This window comes from Trifolium pratense, linkage group LG7 (genome assembly GCF_020283565.1).
Source record: "Trifolium pratense cultivar HEN17-A07 linkage group LG7, ARS_RC_1.1, whole genome shotgun sequence".
NCBI lineage: Eukaryota > Viridiplantae > Streptophyta > Magnoliopsida > Fabales > Fabaceae > Trifolium > Trifolium pratense.
The window spans coordinates 44,773,696-44,792,218 of record NC_060065.1 but is presented as its reverse complement, the minus strand read 5'-3'; the positions used below and the strand labels follow the sequence as shown (position 1 = coordinate 44,792,218).

The 18,523-nt window shown below is 34.7% G+C and overlaps 1 protein-coding gene across 2 annotated transcripts; it reads right to left on the bottom strand.

The window, feature by feature from the left end:
• Positions 1-7,850: 7,850 nt before the first annotated feature.
• LOC123895241 (tRNA (guanine(37)-N1)-methyltransferase 1) lies at positions 7,851-18,303 on the bottom strand. 2 transcript variants are annotated; one of them, XM_045945477.1, is made up of 9 exons: positions 17,401-18,303; positions 16,088-16,186; positions 15,538-15,657; positions 15,279-15,445; positions 11,953-12,023; positions 9,318-9,460; positions 8,657-8,768; positions 8,408-8,520; positions 7,851-8,263 (listed from the first exon to the last, which is right to left on the bottom strand). In XM_045945477.1, exons 1-9 carry the CDS (start codon positions 18,157-18,159, stop codon positions 8,120-8,122), a joined length of 1,728 nt encoding a protein of 575 aa, XP_045801433.1. In that variant the 5' UTR covers positions 18,160-18,303; the 3' UTR covers positions 7,851-8,119. The 2 variants fall into 2 exon arrangements, with proteins under 2 accessions (XP_045801433.1, XP_045801434.1); XM_045945478.1 differs by lacking the exon at positions 16,088-16,186 and having other exon boundaries at positions 17,401-18,299.
• Between the last annotated feature and the right edge of the window lie 220 nt (positions 18,304-18,523).

Sequence of the window (18,523 nt, the reverse complement as noted above, 5' to 3'; positions counted from 1 at the left end):
GATCCTTTTAATGTGGGGTTGTGTTGTTTTGATTGAGCAAACATGGATGGATTCTCGGATTTTTAGGCCTTTCATTTTGTATGGAAATTGAATCTTTGACAATATTTGAGGTGGCCCCCTTTGTTAAGGTTTCCTTTGCGAGGTATTCTTGCATAGGCACAAGACATATAGACACATTAAAAAAATTAAAAAATAAATAAAATAGTCACATCAATCATTATCACTTTACTTATTTTTTCTTTAATTTTTATACATCGTTGTGAGTATGCCTAAATAAATTTATATGTGCTTGTGCCTATGATAAAATTTCTCTTCCTTTGCTACTAGAGTTGGGGGACCATTTTAGACCTAGACACTTATAGACCAGTACTATCTATAGTACTAGGTACTAACCTTCCAATAATTTAATTCAATTAGAGGAGTTTTAGAAACATTCTTTTAAACACTTTTTTAACGAAAAATTAATGTAAGTTTTTTATTTTAAAAGTAAATTTCACCTAATTAATTAAAACTGAATATTTTTTTTGAATAAGTAATTAAAAGTTAATATTAAAAAAAGTAAAAGAAAAAAAGTATTTATAACACTTTTAATATTCATTTTTCCTTTTTTCAAAAAAAAATAAAATCATTTATCCATAACCAGGCTTACCCCTTGTCCAAGTGGTTAGAAAAACAATCATTTTCGGTATACTAGTTGAGTATTTATACACTATATTACAAGAAAAAATTGAAATAACGGCTGAAGCTTAGAGACGAATCAAAAAATGTGAAATACATTTCTAATTTTATTGTTATGTTAGAGACAAAAAATTTGGTGACCAATTTTATATATTTTTTGTTAATTTTCGTCATTATTTCAACATTTTATTGGTAGATATTTTGCTGTTTATTTAATGTGTCAACTATAAGTTAACAAACGGAAGCGTCTCTTTGGAGTTCATAAAGATGATAATTTGCTTGATTGTTGTTGTTTTTACATTGGAGAAAAGAAGATTGTACGTGAAGAGGTTATTGTTGATATCACATACCACAATGTGGTCCATTTGTAAGGCACAGAATAATTTTTTCTTAAATATTCATAATGTGGAGGAAGAGATTTTTTAATTGAAATCCTAATTTTTTTGAAAGCTTGTTATCCGGCCCTAGGACCGACTAATTCAAGGGGACCAACTCAAACTCAAATGGGTTAATTGAAATCCTAATTGACTCATATCATTGATATTCTTAATATTGTGGCTAATTCTCATTGGCTTATCAATTTTCCAAGTGTGGTGTCTTCATCTTTTTTCTACGTATTTCATTTTCTTGTTTATTTTTGTCTTTCATTTGTCACTTTGATTCAAGAATAATTTGGTGAGATCCTTTATTATATGTGTAAGCATTTTCATCTACATTAGAAAGCTTAGAAGAGATCTAAATTAATGTATTTGTCTCTAGCTTTTCTAAATTATCCACATAATAAATAACAACAATTTTAAACCTTCTTATTGCTCTGAGATTTTTCATGTTTTAGGGGCTCAAAACTTCTTATACCCATTTTTTGTGGACTTGTTGGTCTTTCAGTTTCTTTTTATATATATAAAATTATTTGGCCATTAAAAAAAAAACTTCTAATTGCTTGGAGCGTGCAAAAACAACAAGGAAAATTGGTCCTTAAGCATAACCAAAACGAAAACCAAAACCAAACCTAGCTAACCAAAGATTTTGTACCATAACAATGCATTTGTAGGTAAGTGGTCCTCCGCTTCTTACACCTCGGGGCACCGCATACACCCAGGTCTAGCCCCTTGGGGTGTGATACATCTTGTATTTCCTCTCCTTATTTGTTCCTCAATTTTTTATATATATTTATATATTTTAGCCTTTAAAAAAACTTAACGAACAAAGTTCTCTTAGTCATAAGTTTTTGAAGGAGTTGTCAAAAAAACACTATCACCTTCGATGGAGCAAACTCTCCCAAAGAAGAAGATGAGAAGTTTATAGAAAGAAATAAATATAAGTCGAGTTAACCGATAAAACACCTCCATAATCATGACTCCAAGACCAAACGTCATAAATTCCCAAAATTGGCCGATAGCATCGAAGAGCCAAAGCAAGCTAGAGAGTAAGTTTTCTTCCCAACGAAACAACAGACGGCACCAAGAAAGGACGAAGAAAAGTCTTGGGAATAACGATTTGACCTTGCACTCCCAAGCCGAGAGAAAATCGACTTGTTGGATCAATCACCAACAATCCTTTCACCAACACACTACAAGGATCCTTCCACCAACGTGAAGCCCAAGAAAATCCTTATTCCTGGTAATATATCCGGGTCAAGCACCATGTAAATCGGCCCCATGTTTTGCAAATAACACATCCTTTCACACACCATGCCAGTCAACCAATAGATGCCACCTTCATTTAAACAACAAAGCGGAGTTCAATTTCCTCAAATCTTTGGTCCGAAGTTCACCCTCGATCAACCAATGTGTGTAAGTCAATAAAGTCAAATACAAACAAACATTTTCAAATTTTGGCATAAACATGAATTTGTTTGGATACCTTACCTTGCTAGTTACATTTTTTTTATTTAAATACATTATTTATCTGAATTAAATATAATGGGGAAATTAAATACATATTCTTTTATCATGTGATCAATTGAGTTTTTTTTTCTTCTTTCTATTAGGTAAATGTTTGTTAATTCATTAATCAATGTGTCAACTATAGGCAAACAAAAGCAAACATATATGTTTTTGGTGTTGATTTTAGCAAGCTACTAGTGAATAAGGATGAAGAGGGAAAACTAATGTGCCCCACAAAGATGTCTCATATAAATACACCCTAGAAATATAACTAATTAATATTTCATAAATATAGAGGAATCCACCCTCTGAAATAAAGCACACCCTTATTGGTTTCTAGCAACAAAAAGGGATGGTTTAATGAGGGAGAGAGACATTGAAGTGGGGAGAGGTATGCAAAACTAATACAACTTAATTGTTTGTATGTAAATAAGTCAAAAATAAAATTGTTTTTATGTAAAGATTTACCATAAAGGATAGAAGCAGTTAGAGTAACTGATGGTTTGTGCTTTATGCAACTTGTCAAGGGCCCAACCATTTTAGTACTAAATAGCAAAAAGATCCCTCTCTTAATACTTCTTTACCCTCTCACATATCTATATTCCAATAAGACAGTCACAAAACAAGGACCACACTACCCAGATCATTATTTAGATCTCAATCTCAACTGAGATTTTCTCTGCTACATTTCACCCTCCCATTTACCGTTCAGACCATACCTAACAACTTGAATTGACACTTTTGTCCATCATACATCCATAGTACTATACATAAAATACTTGGTTCATGTTTGGATTTTCTTTTGTATGAGATAAAGATGATTTTTGACATATAAAATTAATTTTGATATTAATGGGTGTTTCCTAATGGACCTGAATTCCTTGCCTTTGCTTTTTCGGTGCAGTCATGCAGTCAGACCATCTATAGTCCTCTGATCAAAATCGGATGGTTATGATTTAAAAACTTATTCATTGACTGTATTTGTTTAAACCGTCCGATCGTGATCAGACGGCTATAAAATGACTGGATGAAAAAATAATTGTACAAGATCCAATTCCGTTTCCTAATAGAAGTAAGAATTAAATAAAATCAAGTCATACATTGTCTAATACATTGCATAGTGGTCAAACTTTGTCAAACAGAGCTTTTGCCTTCAAAAGTAATTTTGAATATTAAATTTGTCAAACAGAGGTTTTGCCTTCAATTTGTTATTAAGGATGTAAAAAAAAATAATTATTCAATTCATTTTATATAAATGTATTCTAATATAAATCATTTTATATTTTAAGCTTAAAAGCAGTTTTTGCTACCGCTGAACAAAATAGATACTGCTCCCTCTGTGACAAAATATACATTAGGGGTGCTCAAATCCAAACCAATCCAATTAAAAACCGAAAACCGATCCAAAAAAACCGAAAACCGCAAAAAACCGAATAATTTTGGATGCATTTGGATGCCCTTTTGTAAAAACCGCTGGATCGGATTTTGGATTGATTTCTCAAAACCGATCCAAACCGAACCAAACCGCATACATATATTTTAATACTTATTTTTCTTTTTATTAGTATGATATATTACATTAACCAATATATATATTGGTTTTAAATTATTTTATATATCTTGTAGTTACTCCAAATCCATATAAAATCCCATGGTTAAAACTCAATTGTCATACCGGCAACAATACTAAATTTTTTATTGGTTCTTTCTCTTTTGCATAATAATACTCTTTGATTTTCTCTTGCAATCTTGAAAATATGACTTTCTAAACCGTCCACCAAGTATCCTATATATATAATTAGTTGTTTGCTTAATTTTCTTTTCAAATAGTTTCAGATAAAATATATTTTTTTATATTACAAGTATTTATGCATTGTTTATTTAAAAACCGAATAAAACCGAACTAACCGAACCGAAGTAAACCGCATAAAATTGGATTGGATTGGATCGGATATTTTTCTTGCTCATCCAAAAACCGAACCAAACCGCATGCTATTTTTTCTTTGGATCGGATGACTTTTTGCCTCATAACCGATCCAAACCGAACCGCGAGCACCCCTAATATACATAGTGACAAAATATACATAATAATGAAATGAAACAAAAGTATCTAGTTGATTTAGTGGTGATTGGCGCTGAACTTAGTAGCGAGGATCGCGGTTCGATCCCTCGCAACTGCGATCGGGAGGGGGCTGATACCACTTGATGACAGAACTGACCACCAGATTAAACTGGTGGTGAAAACCAAAAAAGAAATGAAACAAAAGTAATTAGTACTATTATTAAATATGTTTTTATTCTTTATTAAAAATATAACTTTTTTTTGGTAAATTAAAGGTATTCTCCATGCGTAACTGCAGAATTTCCTCGAGGTAACTGAGATCCATTTAAGAGGATAACTTTTTTCAACAAATATTTTTCTATATGGACCGGTCAAGGATCGTATAAAACAAAAATTGACTTTTAATTCAAGCAAAATTGTCTTTACAAAAATTAAAAAAAGTTGAGACCTCGTAAAAAAATTGTCAAATTTTGCAGATGCATTCTATTTTTGTTACCATGAAAGTCTTTACAAAAAAATAAGCTCAAAATTTGACATATAGGTCTATATTCCGTTATTTTGGTTTCTTAAATTTTTTGCCCTTAAATATTTCACATTTCATTCATTCATTCATTGTTGAAAAATTCTAATTTTATATGTGGGGAGATGTTTTTCAATGTTTTAAACATACCTTCAAAAACATCGTTCAAAAATTTCAAAAATGCACATAAGTTTACTTAACAATAAAAATTAAAACCGTTGACGAAAAATATTGCAGAAATATTTTTTTGACGGATGAAGTTGTTTATTCTTCTTTTGTTGAAAGTTAAAGAAATTTTTTATAACAACTAAAAACTGAAAATTCAAATTGTTAGGAATATTAAGAGTAAAATCATACTTAACCCAATTCCTTAATTATATATATTGTACATGTATGACACATGATTTTGTGAAAGGAACAAGAAATAGAAAAGAATATGTGCTAATATAGCTAGTAGTGTACCAATGATCTGGACCGTTCCATGAATATGATAAGTTCATTAATTGAAGAAGAACGTACAGAAAAAAAAAAAGAGTGTCTTTAGATGCATGAGATGAAGATGTCACTATCACCTCACCTGGTAGTTGCATTGGTCCTGGAGGCAAGAAGGAAAACAATTAGAAAACAAAAAGAGCAGACATAAAAGCAATTTGTGTCTGAGACATGTCCCACACTACACTCCCAGTAAATAACCTTCATCTGTCCTACAACTGGATCCGGATTGATCTACAATTGCAACCCTTACAACAGTTTTACCAGACCATATATACGTATATATGTACATAAATGTCCATTGTAAATATCCATGTATATTACGGTTTTTGTGATTGATGCTGGACTTGATAAGGAGAACCACGGTTCAATTTCACGCAACTGTAATTAAGAGGAGGGTATAACCACTTAATATCATAATTGACCCTCGAATTACCGATTGTAAAAACCAACACAAAAAAGTACCATGTATACTATACACAGGTCTAGTCTTATTGATCATGACTAAATAATTAATGTTCTCTCTTTTAATTAAGTTTTGTTATCTGACTCACCTTTTAGGGATGGAGCCTAGTTTGGGTTTTCATAAAAAATAAAAATGACTAATTGACTAATTAAATATAAGTTTTTTGAAACAAATAGGATTAAATATAGTAGTATTTAATTTCCATTTTTACAAAATTTATATATTTTTATTTCTAAAAGAACTATTCATTATTGTGAATAAAAAAATTGTCGAAACAAAATATAAGTTGTTGTTTAGTACCAAAAAATTATGACTTATGCGGTGGACCGTTTTCATATGTGATCCACTATGAACTAATACTTAAAATTATTAAAAATCATAATGACAGTGAATAGTATTTTTAATAATTAATAACGCATGACTCTTGTTGGCATATGTTAGTTGGTAGGAACATTATGTATAGTATAATATGCAAGAATAAGGGTTTAAACCTTCAATACGATATACATATATTTTTTTAAATTGAAATGGTATCTACTAAATTCCTATGTCAATCGTGAAAACAAAAATATCCATTAGTGCCTGCTTCCAAGAGACGACATTGTCGCCGTTGAAGTTTTTAAAATTTGTAAATACTGGTTCACAGTAGATCACTTATAAAAAATGGTTCATATTAAAATTTGCCGCAAAAAAATATTTAAACATGTTTAATATAAGAAGTAAGTTATTCATATTTTTAGTCTTCTTAACTTATGTTTGTGTTTAACCGATCCTTATTGATCTATTGTGGTCTCTAGAATATTTTACAGAAAAAACTAACATATGCCCTAAGGACACATGTTAAGAAACTTAATATAAAATTATCCTCTTAAAATTTCGTTCATTTAACTTTGTAAAAGTCAAGATATTACTTTTTCAATGTACCTTTTCCACTTTTAAGTTCCTTAACACGTGCTCTTAGGACACTATTAAAAATAAGGTCGGAAGGAGTATAATATTTGATATATCTCAATAGATCAATGTACGATACAGACTATGCCCCAAATATATATTATATATTGCACTCTGGTTCAATGTTTAAAACATATGATAAAATCGAGGTGGTTCCTAAATTCAAAAAGCTTTTGCCAAGAAAACAATAAAATCAAAAACAAGTTCACCACCAATCGTCAGTTGGTTCAGTGGTGATTGGTGCTGAACTTGGTAGGGAGGACCGCGGTTCGATCCCCCACAACTGCGATCGGGAGGGGGCCGGAACCACTTGATGCCAGAACTGACCCCCGAACCAGATTCAACTGGTGGTGAAAAGCCCGAAAAAAAAGAAAAAAAAAACAAGTTCACCACACTGAGTACAAGGCACCAAATTAGTCCTAAATTATCATAATACTAAAACAAAATAAGTACTAGCCTACTTCATTTGAGAGAAGAGAATAGGGATATAAATATGAATCAACACGAGAGATGCAGTGGACCCCTTGACAGTTCATGAATATTGAATAGAACCTAACAAAGTTCAGATGTACTCTCAACTTTCTGGAGCAAATTCAATGGTTTCTTTCTACAATCTACAATAAGTAACATTAAATGGATCTTCTCATCAATGCTGTGACACTTCAAAATTCGACTTAGATTGAGATATATCAATCTATAAATTCAGTTGGATATTATTTTGCTGAGATTGGTTGTTAAGATTTTGCTTTTCATCTACATAACTCTTGAGGTATAAGACAGTAGTACCTCATTACATGACATAAACTTCATTCAATTCAATACTACTAAAAATTGTTATACAGTATAGCCCAGTGGTGACCCCAGTTTAAATTACCTTTTAGTACATGATAATTTTCAATTAAAAAAATAATTCTATATCTTAAAAACAGACATTTACTGTAAATGATAAAATGAAAAGGTATTGCAAAAATACATGTTACATATATACACTATGAATTTAAATAACTAATGTAGTGAAACAAAATTCACTGCATGCAATGGCTAATTGACTATCTAAAAACTTGTTAGGCATCAACTGCAGTATTAGCAAATGCTACGCTTTTAGGGAGAATAAATGATGCGCACAACATCCATTTTCCAGGAGCAACAAGTCGTACCCGTCGCATGTCTACGTTGACTGCCACTTCAAGCAATGCAATTCTTATTCTCTGCATAAGAGGGGTTTTGTTAGAAAGTTTTATTCACCGCAAAGTCTTAAAAAAACTAGCCTAGCAATCAAATTTTGAGTGACTTGTGAATAGTCTAAACCAAGACAACATAGAAATATGCATATACATATATTAGCGACCAACCTCGTGAAAATTAAATTCTGGATCTTCTGCTTTGGAGAATCCATAAACATGGATCATTGGAAAAGTAAATTCCCCATCCTTGGGTCTATCTTTGTATATTCCCCGAAATGCATCTGTGGGAGAAGCAATTTTCAAAACATCCAAAGATTAAATCCAGAAATTTTATCATGCTAAAAAAAGATGTGTTGGATTGGAATATAAAACAGTATTGTAAAGAAAAAAAAGAGTGATCCCACCAGGATAGCCTACCTAGAAATTCTGCAGCGTCATTTGGCAAATTCATAACCACTTGTGTGATGGAGTGAGCTTTATCACTGGCAAACATAGCCTTAATAAACCTTCTTCCATCCATGTTAAAGACCTAGAACAATAAACAATGTTAGTTGATAGAGAATTCCATTAAGAAGAATAATGCTTTCACATTAGGATTCATCAAATGCAACTTCTTCCTTGTTTCTTCATCAATGTGTGAAAACTGAAAATACATTAATACAAGTATAGCACATTCTTTAAAATCATTTAGTTGCCCACATTCTATTAAGCATGGGAAAGGAGTTGTGTCTGCAGACACATATATAGACACTAGTCCTGCAATACCAATATTCCAAAGCCTAATTGGACACTTCAAAAAATACTGTTTCGGTGTTACGTTTCATGTAAATGCATGCATCATAGCTCCATAGTTGGAGAAAAAGATAATTCACAACAATTTTAACCGAACTTAAGAAACATACATAAATCCAAAAACAAATGTTCAAAAAACTTAATCCATGATATTAACCAAGAAACAGCATATACAAATTTAAAATTTAAACCATTTCCAACATGCTTTTTCATTGCGATAATTTCATTCATGTGTAAAAGTTGATAAAAAGAACTTCGAAAAGATACTGCCCAACAACAATCATACCTTGATTTTCCTCTCGAGTTTGTTTAGAACACTATTTCTTTCTAGATACTCTACTGCATATGGGTTCAAGTCATTAGCATAAACACGCTTAACTATCTTGGCTGCAGATATGGCAAGAGGACCAACTCCAGAGAAAACATCACCTGTCAATTGAATATAAAATATTCATGTTACATGTGCAAGCAAGTCGCGAATATTTTTCATAATAAATAAACTGTTAGGATATAGAATAATGGCTAATTAGAGTAGTTAAGAGTTGCTATAGAAGGTAGTTAGTTAGTTGAGGTTGTTACAGGGCTATTTGTATAAATAGGAGAATATAATGTTAGAGTTGAGCTTTGAATATTAAAATCGCGAATATTTTCTATTGTGCATGGGAAACCCTTGAGGACAGACTCTCTCCTATTTCTTAATAAAAGTGTTCTTTCTTTGGAATCCAACATTTTGGTTCCTAACATAAAGATTAAGATGGAGTGCATGTAGTGCTAAGCTAGTTCCCTTTTGTTCTCTACATTAATAATAACTACATACGATTGGCCTATATGGTTGATGCAGTAGTAATGGCTGGTGGGAGGACTGATGGTGTGATCGCTGAAGCTTTGGAATCTCTTGCTGGTGTTACTGCACAAGCCCTTCAGGCTAGGGCCAACTCTCAGGCTGCTGCACAAGCAGTGCAAATTGCTACTTAAGCTCCAAACAACACGGGAGATCAAGGAGTTGCTGCAACAAATGAGTTCAAAAGGATGGACCGATTAGACAAAGCCAACCCTCCATCATTTGAAGGACAGTATGAATCTGCTGTAACTCTCAAGTAACAAGAGATTGAGAAAATTTTCAGAGGAGTGACGTGCCCAGAAGATCAACAGGTACACCTAGGTACCTTTATGCTGTAGACGAAGTTGAACATTGGTGGGTCAGCAACAATTAGTGTTTCGAAAACGCAGGAACTGCAATTACTTTTTCTACATTCAAAGACATGTTTCTAGTCAAATATTTCCTTGAGAACATCCTCAACAGGAAGGAAATGGAATTTGTCAAGTTGGAGCAAGGGAATATGTCAGCGAAGGAGTATGCCGCAAGTTTGAGGAGCTATCTAAGTAATATGTCAGCGAATAGAATCTTCTGATAATGTGCTCTCTCAACATGGCTATCCTCGTCATAAATTCTACTTTTGTTCACCAAGGTAGGAAAATCACAGATCTATTGCATTCCCACTTGTTTCTTGATTTCCTGCCTGAGTCTCATTTCGATCTTGATACAGTTAGACTTTTCTCCTACCTCTCCAACATAGAATGGATAGTACCTGAACAGCTCCTAAAACTTGGCAGCGTACTCCGCCACTGATATATTCCCTTGCTGACAAATTCCATTCCTTCATGTTGAAATACTTGACTGGCAACATATCTTTGAATACAGCCCAAATAATTGCAGTTCTTGCATTCTCTAAACGCTAGCAGGCATTGTCCCACCAATGTTCTGCTTTTTCCTTCAGCATGAAGGTACCTAATACACCTGTTGATCTTCCGAGCACGTCACACCTCTGAAATTTTTCTCAATCTCTTGTAACAGGGTCATAATGTCCTTCATATGATAGAAGATTGGCTTTGTGGAATCTGTTGTTGCAAGAACTCCTTGAACTCCTGTGTTGCTAGCAACTTGAGCAGCAATATATGTGTTGCTTGTGCATCAGCCTGAGGGGCTTGTGCAGTAACACCAGCTTGAGTATGTAGAGAACAAAAGGGAACTAGGGAACTAGCTTAGCACTACACTAATTAAACATAAAATTAATAAACAAACAATTGTGCACATAAAAGAGTACACAAGGAACATTGTGAATGCATAACACACCGTCGGTCTGAATCACTACATAAATCAAGCCAACGAGTAAAAACAAACAAGTCTTAACACACCTCGTGTTTTATTATTTTCCCCGGTCAACCTTGTATAACCCAACATCTACAAGCCTGAAGTAGTTTCTCTACAATATATGCACATCGATAATAACTAGAAGCTCAAATGTAAAATACAACAATGGTAGTTTAAATACATTTATGTTTCCAATTTAAGTCCAGTCATACCAACAAATCTTTCCAGTATATACCATCTGTTTCTTAGATTTCAAAGTTTTCATAAAATTGAATCGGTAACTGTATTAGATAAAAGTTAAAAAGTAACTGTGCTTGAAGGGAATAACAAATTCCAGGCTTCCAGCACATACATTATTACCTATCATACGGACAAAACCAATCTCTTATGAACTACTCCAAGAAGCAGATGAAGAGTGCCACACATAATTTCATAAAAATTACTTAGACCAGTGATGCATAATTTCATGTTTACATCAATCTATACCAAGCCCACAAGTAGAAACCTGTTTGGGCCACCACTATGCAAATCTCTTTTTTTTCAAGGTAGGGGGTTCAACTACTAGACAATTGTCTTTTCTATATTCACACCCCCAACAGCAAACAAAACCAAATTTTTGTCATCATGACATCAGTATAGGCACCAGGTTGCTCTACCCAGCAAAATCCCACAATCAGCATTTTGAGAGAAAAAAGTAGAAGACATGGAAAGTGAATACATAGCACATGTAGGATAGTATTATAATCTAAATGGGTAGCAAGACACATACAGACAACATCATTCCGTGTAAAACCACTCAGAAGCCTTTGTCTTTCAGTTCCAAGCCTAGAGTTCCAATATCTGCATATAAAGGAAAGAAACACTGGTAATAATTGACCTAATTTTTCACTTATACCTAATTTCCTCTTTTTAGATTATACGTTGATATTTCAAAAACAAATCCAAATTGTATTTTATTCCTGATTTTAGATTTTAGATTCCAGATTCATTGAATGATGTACTGTGAGAACATATGCAATAATCAATATGTGCTTGAATGGTGCATCACAAATTGATTAGGATGAAACAATAGAGTTCAAGAGGTCAAAGCCACGTATCCAGGTTCAACTGAAATATGCTCGGTCAATCAAAACTGTCGATATCTAAATATTCAAATGAAAAGAGGAATGTAAAGAATTGTTGGAGGTCTCATCCAGATTCCAGAGGCTCTACGTGTACCTTTTTCAACTGATACATGTAACCATGGAGTTCATGGGCTGTTATCAATGACTGTCAGTATTCATCTAAATTCTCAGTTAAAACAGCTCGTAATTTCATTAACTATATGTTGAAGGGGAAAAACTATCTTAGTGTGCACAAAAGCAATAATACATATGCTATAGCATCTAGCAAACAGAGCACTAAGCTGTCTGGATTCAAAATGATGTCATGAAAAGAGTCGTGTTATCAATGGCATATGGTAGCCAGCACAAAAATCGCCATATATAGTGTTGCAGCCTATGTCGGAAACATGGCAGATTTGACAACACTGGCAGAGAGATGAAGAAACCAAGAGCAGTAAGACTTGTGACTTTTGAGACAAAATAAACAGCATGACACAAATTGGAGTTATTGTCACATGAATAGGTCATGATTTGTGAAATCAACCTATAAAATATCTACAACAGATCCGACCCCTAGACCAATATCATTAATCAGTCACCTGTTATACACTTTGTATGGTGTTGCATGTTTTCTATGGCAGGCCATGGCAGCCGTGCATTTGTAAGGCACCAGCAGTGTCCTTTATGGATATAACAGCGGAAATTAAAAAATGAGGTGTGTAGCATAACCCAACTTAGAAATTGTTGGAAAATATTTAGTTTCCTAGTTTGTTATTTCTAGGAGATTCTAAGCTTATCTATTATTTCCTTTTATGTTTGTACTCTTCCTATTTAAACCAGCCTTGAGCTGAGGAATAACATACAACAGTATTCACTTATTATTTTCTAAATGGTATCGAGAGCTCCCGATTTTGGGGGTCTCGCTTCCGCAAAACCCTAGCCGCCGTCGTGTTTACAATCTGACCACGACAACTGATTTTTGTGTGCGGCACTGTTCACCGTGGTACTGTTCATACGCACTGTTCATTCGCTGGTACTGTTCACGCCGGTACTGTACACGCGTGCTGTTTACGTAGTTACTGTTCACAAGTACTGTTCGCCGGTGTTAATTTTTCTTTGCTGCTTCCGGTACTACTTGGCTAAGATTATTAATTATGACGTTTTTTTATTCTCGACGACGATCGTCCACTTTCAAATACCGTCGTGAATGCAAATATTGTCATCGTTTGGGACATACTATTTTTCAATGTTGGAAATTACATGGTCTTCCGCGACCTTCAAATCAGAAGAATAAAGGTGGAGGTGAGGATCATACATTCCAAGCCAGTAATTCTGATCAAGAGCATCAGTCTTCTTCAATTCAGCTTTCATTCACGATGGAACAACTAGACAGACTGTACAAAATTCTTGAATCTAACACTCTTTCTGGCTCTGTTGCCCCCAAAGGTACTTCTGCCCTTTTTAGTGTCAGTCCCAGTCGTGCTTGGATAGTAGATTCGGGTGCAAGTGATCACATGACATGTGATTCTACTCTGTTTTCTTCTTATAGTCCATGTGCAGGTAACCATAAAATAAAAATTGCGGATGGATCCTTTTCAGCCATTGCGGGTAAAGGTTCGGTTGTGTTGTCTCCAAGTCTAACCCTTAAAGATGTTCTTCATGTCCCAAATCTGTCTTGTAGTCTCATGTCTGTCAGTAAATTAGCCCAAGATAGAAATTGTCAAACTAATTTTTTCCGTACTCATTGTGTTTTTCAGGATTTGAACTCGGGGAAGATGATTGGTAGTGCTAAGGAGAGTGGAGGACTCTACTACTTCGACATTGAACCTGAATCACAACTACCTTCCAAACCAATAAGTTCATGCTTTGAATCTTTTTTAGTTCTGAATAATAATAATGATGATGTTATGTTATGGCATTCACGATTAGGTCATCCTAGTTTTCCTTATTTAAAACACTTATTTCCTGAGTTATTTCGTAATAAGGATTTGTCTTTGTTTAAATGTGATGCATGTGAATTTGCAAAACATCATCGTTCTCATTTTCCATTACAGCCCTACAAACCATCAAAACCTTTTTCTGTTATTCACAGTGATGTTTGGGGCCCTAACCGAACGAGTACACTTTCTCATAAAAAATGGTTTATCACATTTATAGATGATCACTCAAGAGTTTGTTGGGTGTACTTGTTAAAGGGGAAATCTGACGTTTGTCAGGCTGTAAAAGATTTTGTTAAAATGGTGCAAAATCAATTTCAAACAAATATTCAAGTATTTAGAAGTGATAACGGCAAAGAATATTTTAACACAATGTTGAGTGACTTTTTTCGTGAAAATGGAATTGTGCATCAAAGTTCATGTCCTAACACTCCCCAACAAAATGGAGTTGCGGAAAGGAAAAATAGGCACTTGTTGGAGGTGGCTAGAGCTTTACTTTTCGCAAGTAAAGTACCAAATTATTTGTAGGGTTGAGTTAGGCCTAATACTCAATTCTAAGATGGTATCAGAGCCTCTCCAAGATCCGTTGGGCCACCCGATATCGGGCCACCTACCATTTATATCCGCGTACCAAGCCCAATAGCGCTGGACGCGAGGGGGTGTGTTAAGAAGTCCCACATCGGTTGCGAGATGGCCTGACTAAGTGTTTATATACTAGAGGCAATCCTCACCTTATAAGCCGGTTTTGTAGGGTTGAGTTAGGCCTAATACTCAATTCTAAGAGAAATGATGGCCTATGGGTTGAACTCTATAATGTTATGTACCAATCCCTTAAACGCTTCAAGCCTACAAGTGGTTTTATGAGGGTATAATTGCTGTTACATGCTACAATAGAGTTACACATACAGAAACACAAATCAGAAAATCCAATTAAGATATAACCTAGACAATATCATATTTCATACAAACTTCTTGAAAGGGTAGAGAGATATAAGTAAGCATAAGGAAGACCTTTAAACTGTTTTATACTAGTTGGTTATGGAAAAAAAGCATACACTTTTGCTAAGTCAACATGAAAGCGAAGTCCGTTCTCAGTTAATGTAGTCACAAGAGAGTGGTTTCCTGCTAAAACCTCAAGTTGCATGGTCCGGTACTCATTATCAATGGAGTCAATCTTGTTCGCAACTGTTCGTATCTTTGGCTTATTTTTATCCAGCACAACCTGAATATGAAGGTATTAACAGACGCATTTGCAATATAATTTTAATATTGCGCCCTTAACATGGTAACAAAAAATATTTGTAAAAGTAGAACCTTTGCTATAAGCTTCTTGTATGGTAAATGTTCCTCTCTCAAATTCAGGTGTGCAATATGACCAACAGTTTCGAAAGCTGTAGGAACAATCATACCCTCAGGCAGCATGGCCTCCAAGATCTGCAAAAATCATATAGGTCTGATAGTCTTTCATTTGCCATACAATTTGATTTGAAGTCCAATAACAAACATCAAGGAAAGAGAAAATTAAACATGTTTTGAGGTGCCATATATAAATACAAATTTAGATTTGAAAATTAGCACATATAAATCATCAGTTGGTTATGATTTAAAATCCAATCCTCAGAAGTTGACAAAAATTTGGACTTGACCTAAAACATTGAAACTAGGAATGAAACACAAATACCATATTACTTTGACTTGAAGTACATGTTCCAGATAAGTAAATCGTGAAAGTGATTAGTGAAAATCTGAGAGAGAGAGAGAGAGAATAATTTTACATATGAAAAATGCAGAATAGTAGTTACACTTATAGATACAACCTAACACAGATTATGTGTAAACAAGTGTGTACTTTGGCATAATGTACCTCATTCATCTGCCAGTAATCATAAAACAGTGTCAACTTGCATCTAACTAGCTCAAAAGTCAAAGTGGTGCTTTTTTCTGCATACTCCTTCAAGACAGCCTAGAAGGGTGAAAATATAAACAATGTCACAAGTGAATAGATGAAATTTTAGATGCCAAAAAAACATATAGAACAAATTTTCATGATTAGAAAAAAGAAGCGCAAGAACAGAATGTGATTATTCCCAGTTTGAAACTGAGAGAGAGAGAGAGAGAGAGAGGGACAACATAAAAAACAAGGAGACATCCAACATCAGATAAATAGTATGCACTAAAATTTGAAATTAAGGTTAAATTGGCAACTGTTCGATGTATATAAATACACCACTTGTATCACAATAATCATCAGCTGAATAAACACAGTTTACTGCAATTCCCTCTCACTTCTAATTTTCAATATACCTAGAGCTGATGCCCTGCGCCTCTGTGCACATACCCGCTGCAACCAGTGGAGCAGTGTCATGCAAGGTCATCTTCTGGCCTACAGTTGCCGAGAATTGGATGACAAACCAGCCTTGTTGGCTGCTGTCATGACGACTGATTATGAAGCTCTGATGAAAAATGGCACTTGGACATTGGTTTCTCTACCTCCTAACAGATACGCCATTGGATGTAAATAGGAGGTTTTCAGAACAAAAAAGAAAACTCTGATGGCTCTATCAACAAATATAAATGATTTCATGACTTTCATCAAACAACCTGGACCAGATTAGAATGAAACAGTTTCCCTTGTAATCAAACCCATCTATCAGAACAGTGCTAATCTTGACTTAACTCGTCACTATCCACTCAAACCAATTGCTATCAACGATGTTTTTCTCAACAGATACCTAGATGAAGAAATCTACACAAGCCTACCACCATGATTTCAAACTACATATAAAAATCTGGCTTGCAAGCTGAACAAAGCAGTATATAGCCTAAAGTCTAAAACAACCCCCTCAATCTTGGAGCTATATTATAGTTTGAACATGTTTAATCATTATAATCATCATCTTTCTTCACATTAATACTAAGCAAAAAGCAAGAAAGACCATAAGCAACTACAAAGCATGGACACCAACACGTCAACACCGATAATAATATGAGAAAATGACACAGCTCAATGTAATTATAAGTGTTGGTGTCCGACACCAAGACACGCCTAATCCGAGGAGTGTCGGTGCTTCACAGATAAGCAATGTAAATGAAAAGTTGAAACACATCACACTAACAGATAAGATAAAATATTGCAAATACAAAACGCATGGCACTGAAAACTCACAGAAAAGGCACCTTAATCGCCTCAGGCAACTCCTCCACACCACAATTTTTATACCGTTCATCAAGAAGCAACAACCTCGTCGAACCTCTCCACTTACTAATCACAAACTCTTCACCAATCAATTTCCTCAAACCCTCATCAACACCATTTTCTTCTTCAACAACCTCAACCTCAACATAACCATTCTTACCAACACGCTTATTCCCTTCAACTTCAACGAATTCCCCTTCCTTCTCATTCTTCTTATTCCTTTTCGGCCTCGAAATCTTGGCCAGATTTCGAAAATTAACATAACCGCGAGTGTTAAACGTTTTAGCAAGCTTATCACGATACAACACAGAACTACTAATCAAAAAATCACCGTTTTCGTCCGATTTTCCTTTATTATCATCTTCAGCGTGAATTTGTTGACCTAATAGAGGAGCAATGCTAGGGTCAATTTCGTCACCGGGAACACGAGCGATGTTACGAATGCGAGGCCAATTGAGGAGATGACCACGGAGGCGATTTTCGAGGGAGGAGCATTCAGCGGAAGGGACACGGAGTGCGGCGAGGTTGAAGACTCTGGTGAAGGTTTGTTCGTTGAGGATGTCGACGTCGTCGTCGTTTTGGTGATGAGGATTGGTGGATTTGTGGAGGGAAGGTCCGTAGGAGAATGAGGCGGTGGTGGAGAATGTGATTGAAGGTTTGTTGAAAGTGTGAGAGAAGATGAATTTTGAAGGAATGGGAAGAAGATGAAGTTGGGGTTTTAAGAAGAGGTTGCTCATCATGGTGCTTGATTGATTTTTGCTGCTTTAGCACCTAATGAATTGAAGCTTTGTTCTTCCCATTAGACCACTAGCAGCACAATTTTATGAATTGAAGCTTTGCTCTTCCTCTTAACTTATTTTTGTGCTTTCATGATAAGAGTTTCTGATATAAAAATTACCAGCGGTTTTTGGGTTTTTGGGAGATCGACCCTTAGACCCGCATATGTTCTAGTGTACGGTTGGACATGAGGGAAGTATGTTTGTGTGGACTTGACTGGTGTTTCTCCACTTGTGTGATTGAGGCTAGGGATTTCATCGTGGGACAAGCGGTCTTTCAAGCCGCCTTAAGCAAAGTGGCCAAACATGAGAAAGCGTGCTCTGACAA

Excerpts from the sequence above, each read along its gene's own strand:
- LOC123895241 (XM_045945477.1), bottom strand. The coding sequence starts at position 18,159 with ATGATGAGCAACCTCTTCTTAAAACCCCAACTTCATCTTCTTCCCATT. Across the intron at positions 9,461-11,952 it reads TACACGGAATGATGTTGTCT|GTGATGTTTTCTCTGGAGTT; the intron begins GTATGTGTCTTG and ends TTCAATTGACAG. Across the intron at positions 8,769-9,317 it reads AACTCGAGAGGAAAATCAAG|GTCTTTAACATGGATGGAAG; the intron begins GTATGATTGTTG and ends TTATTGTTCTAG.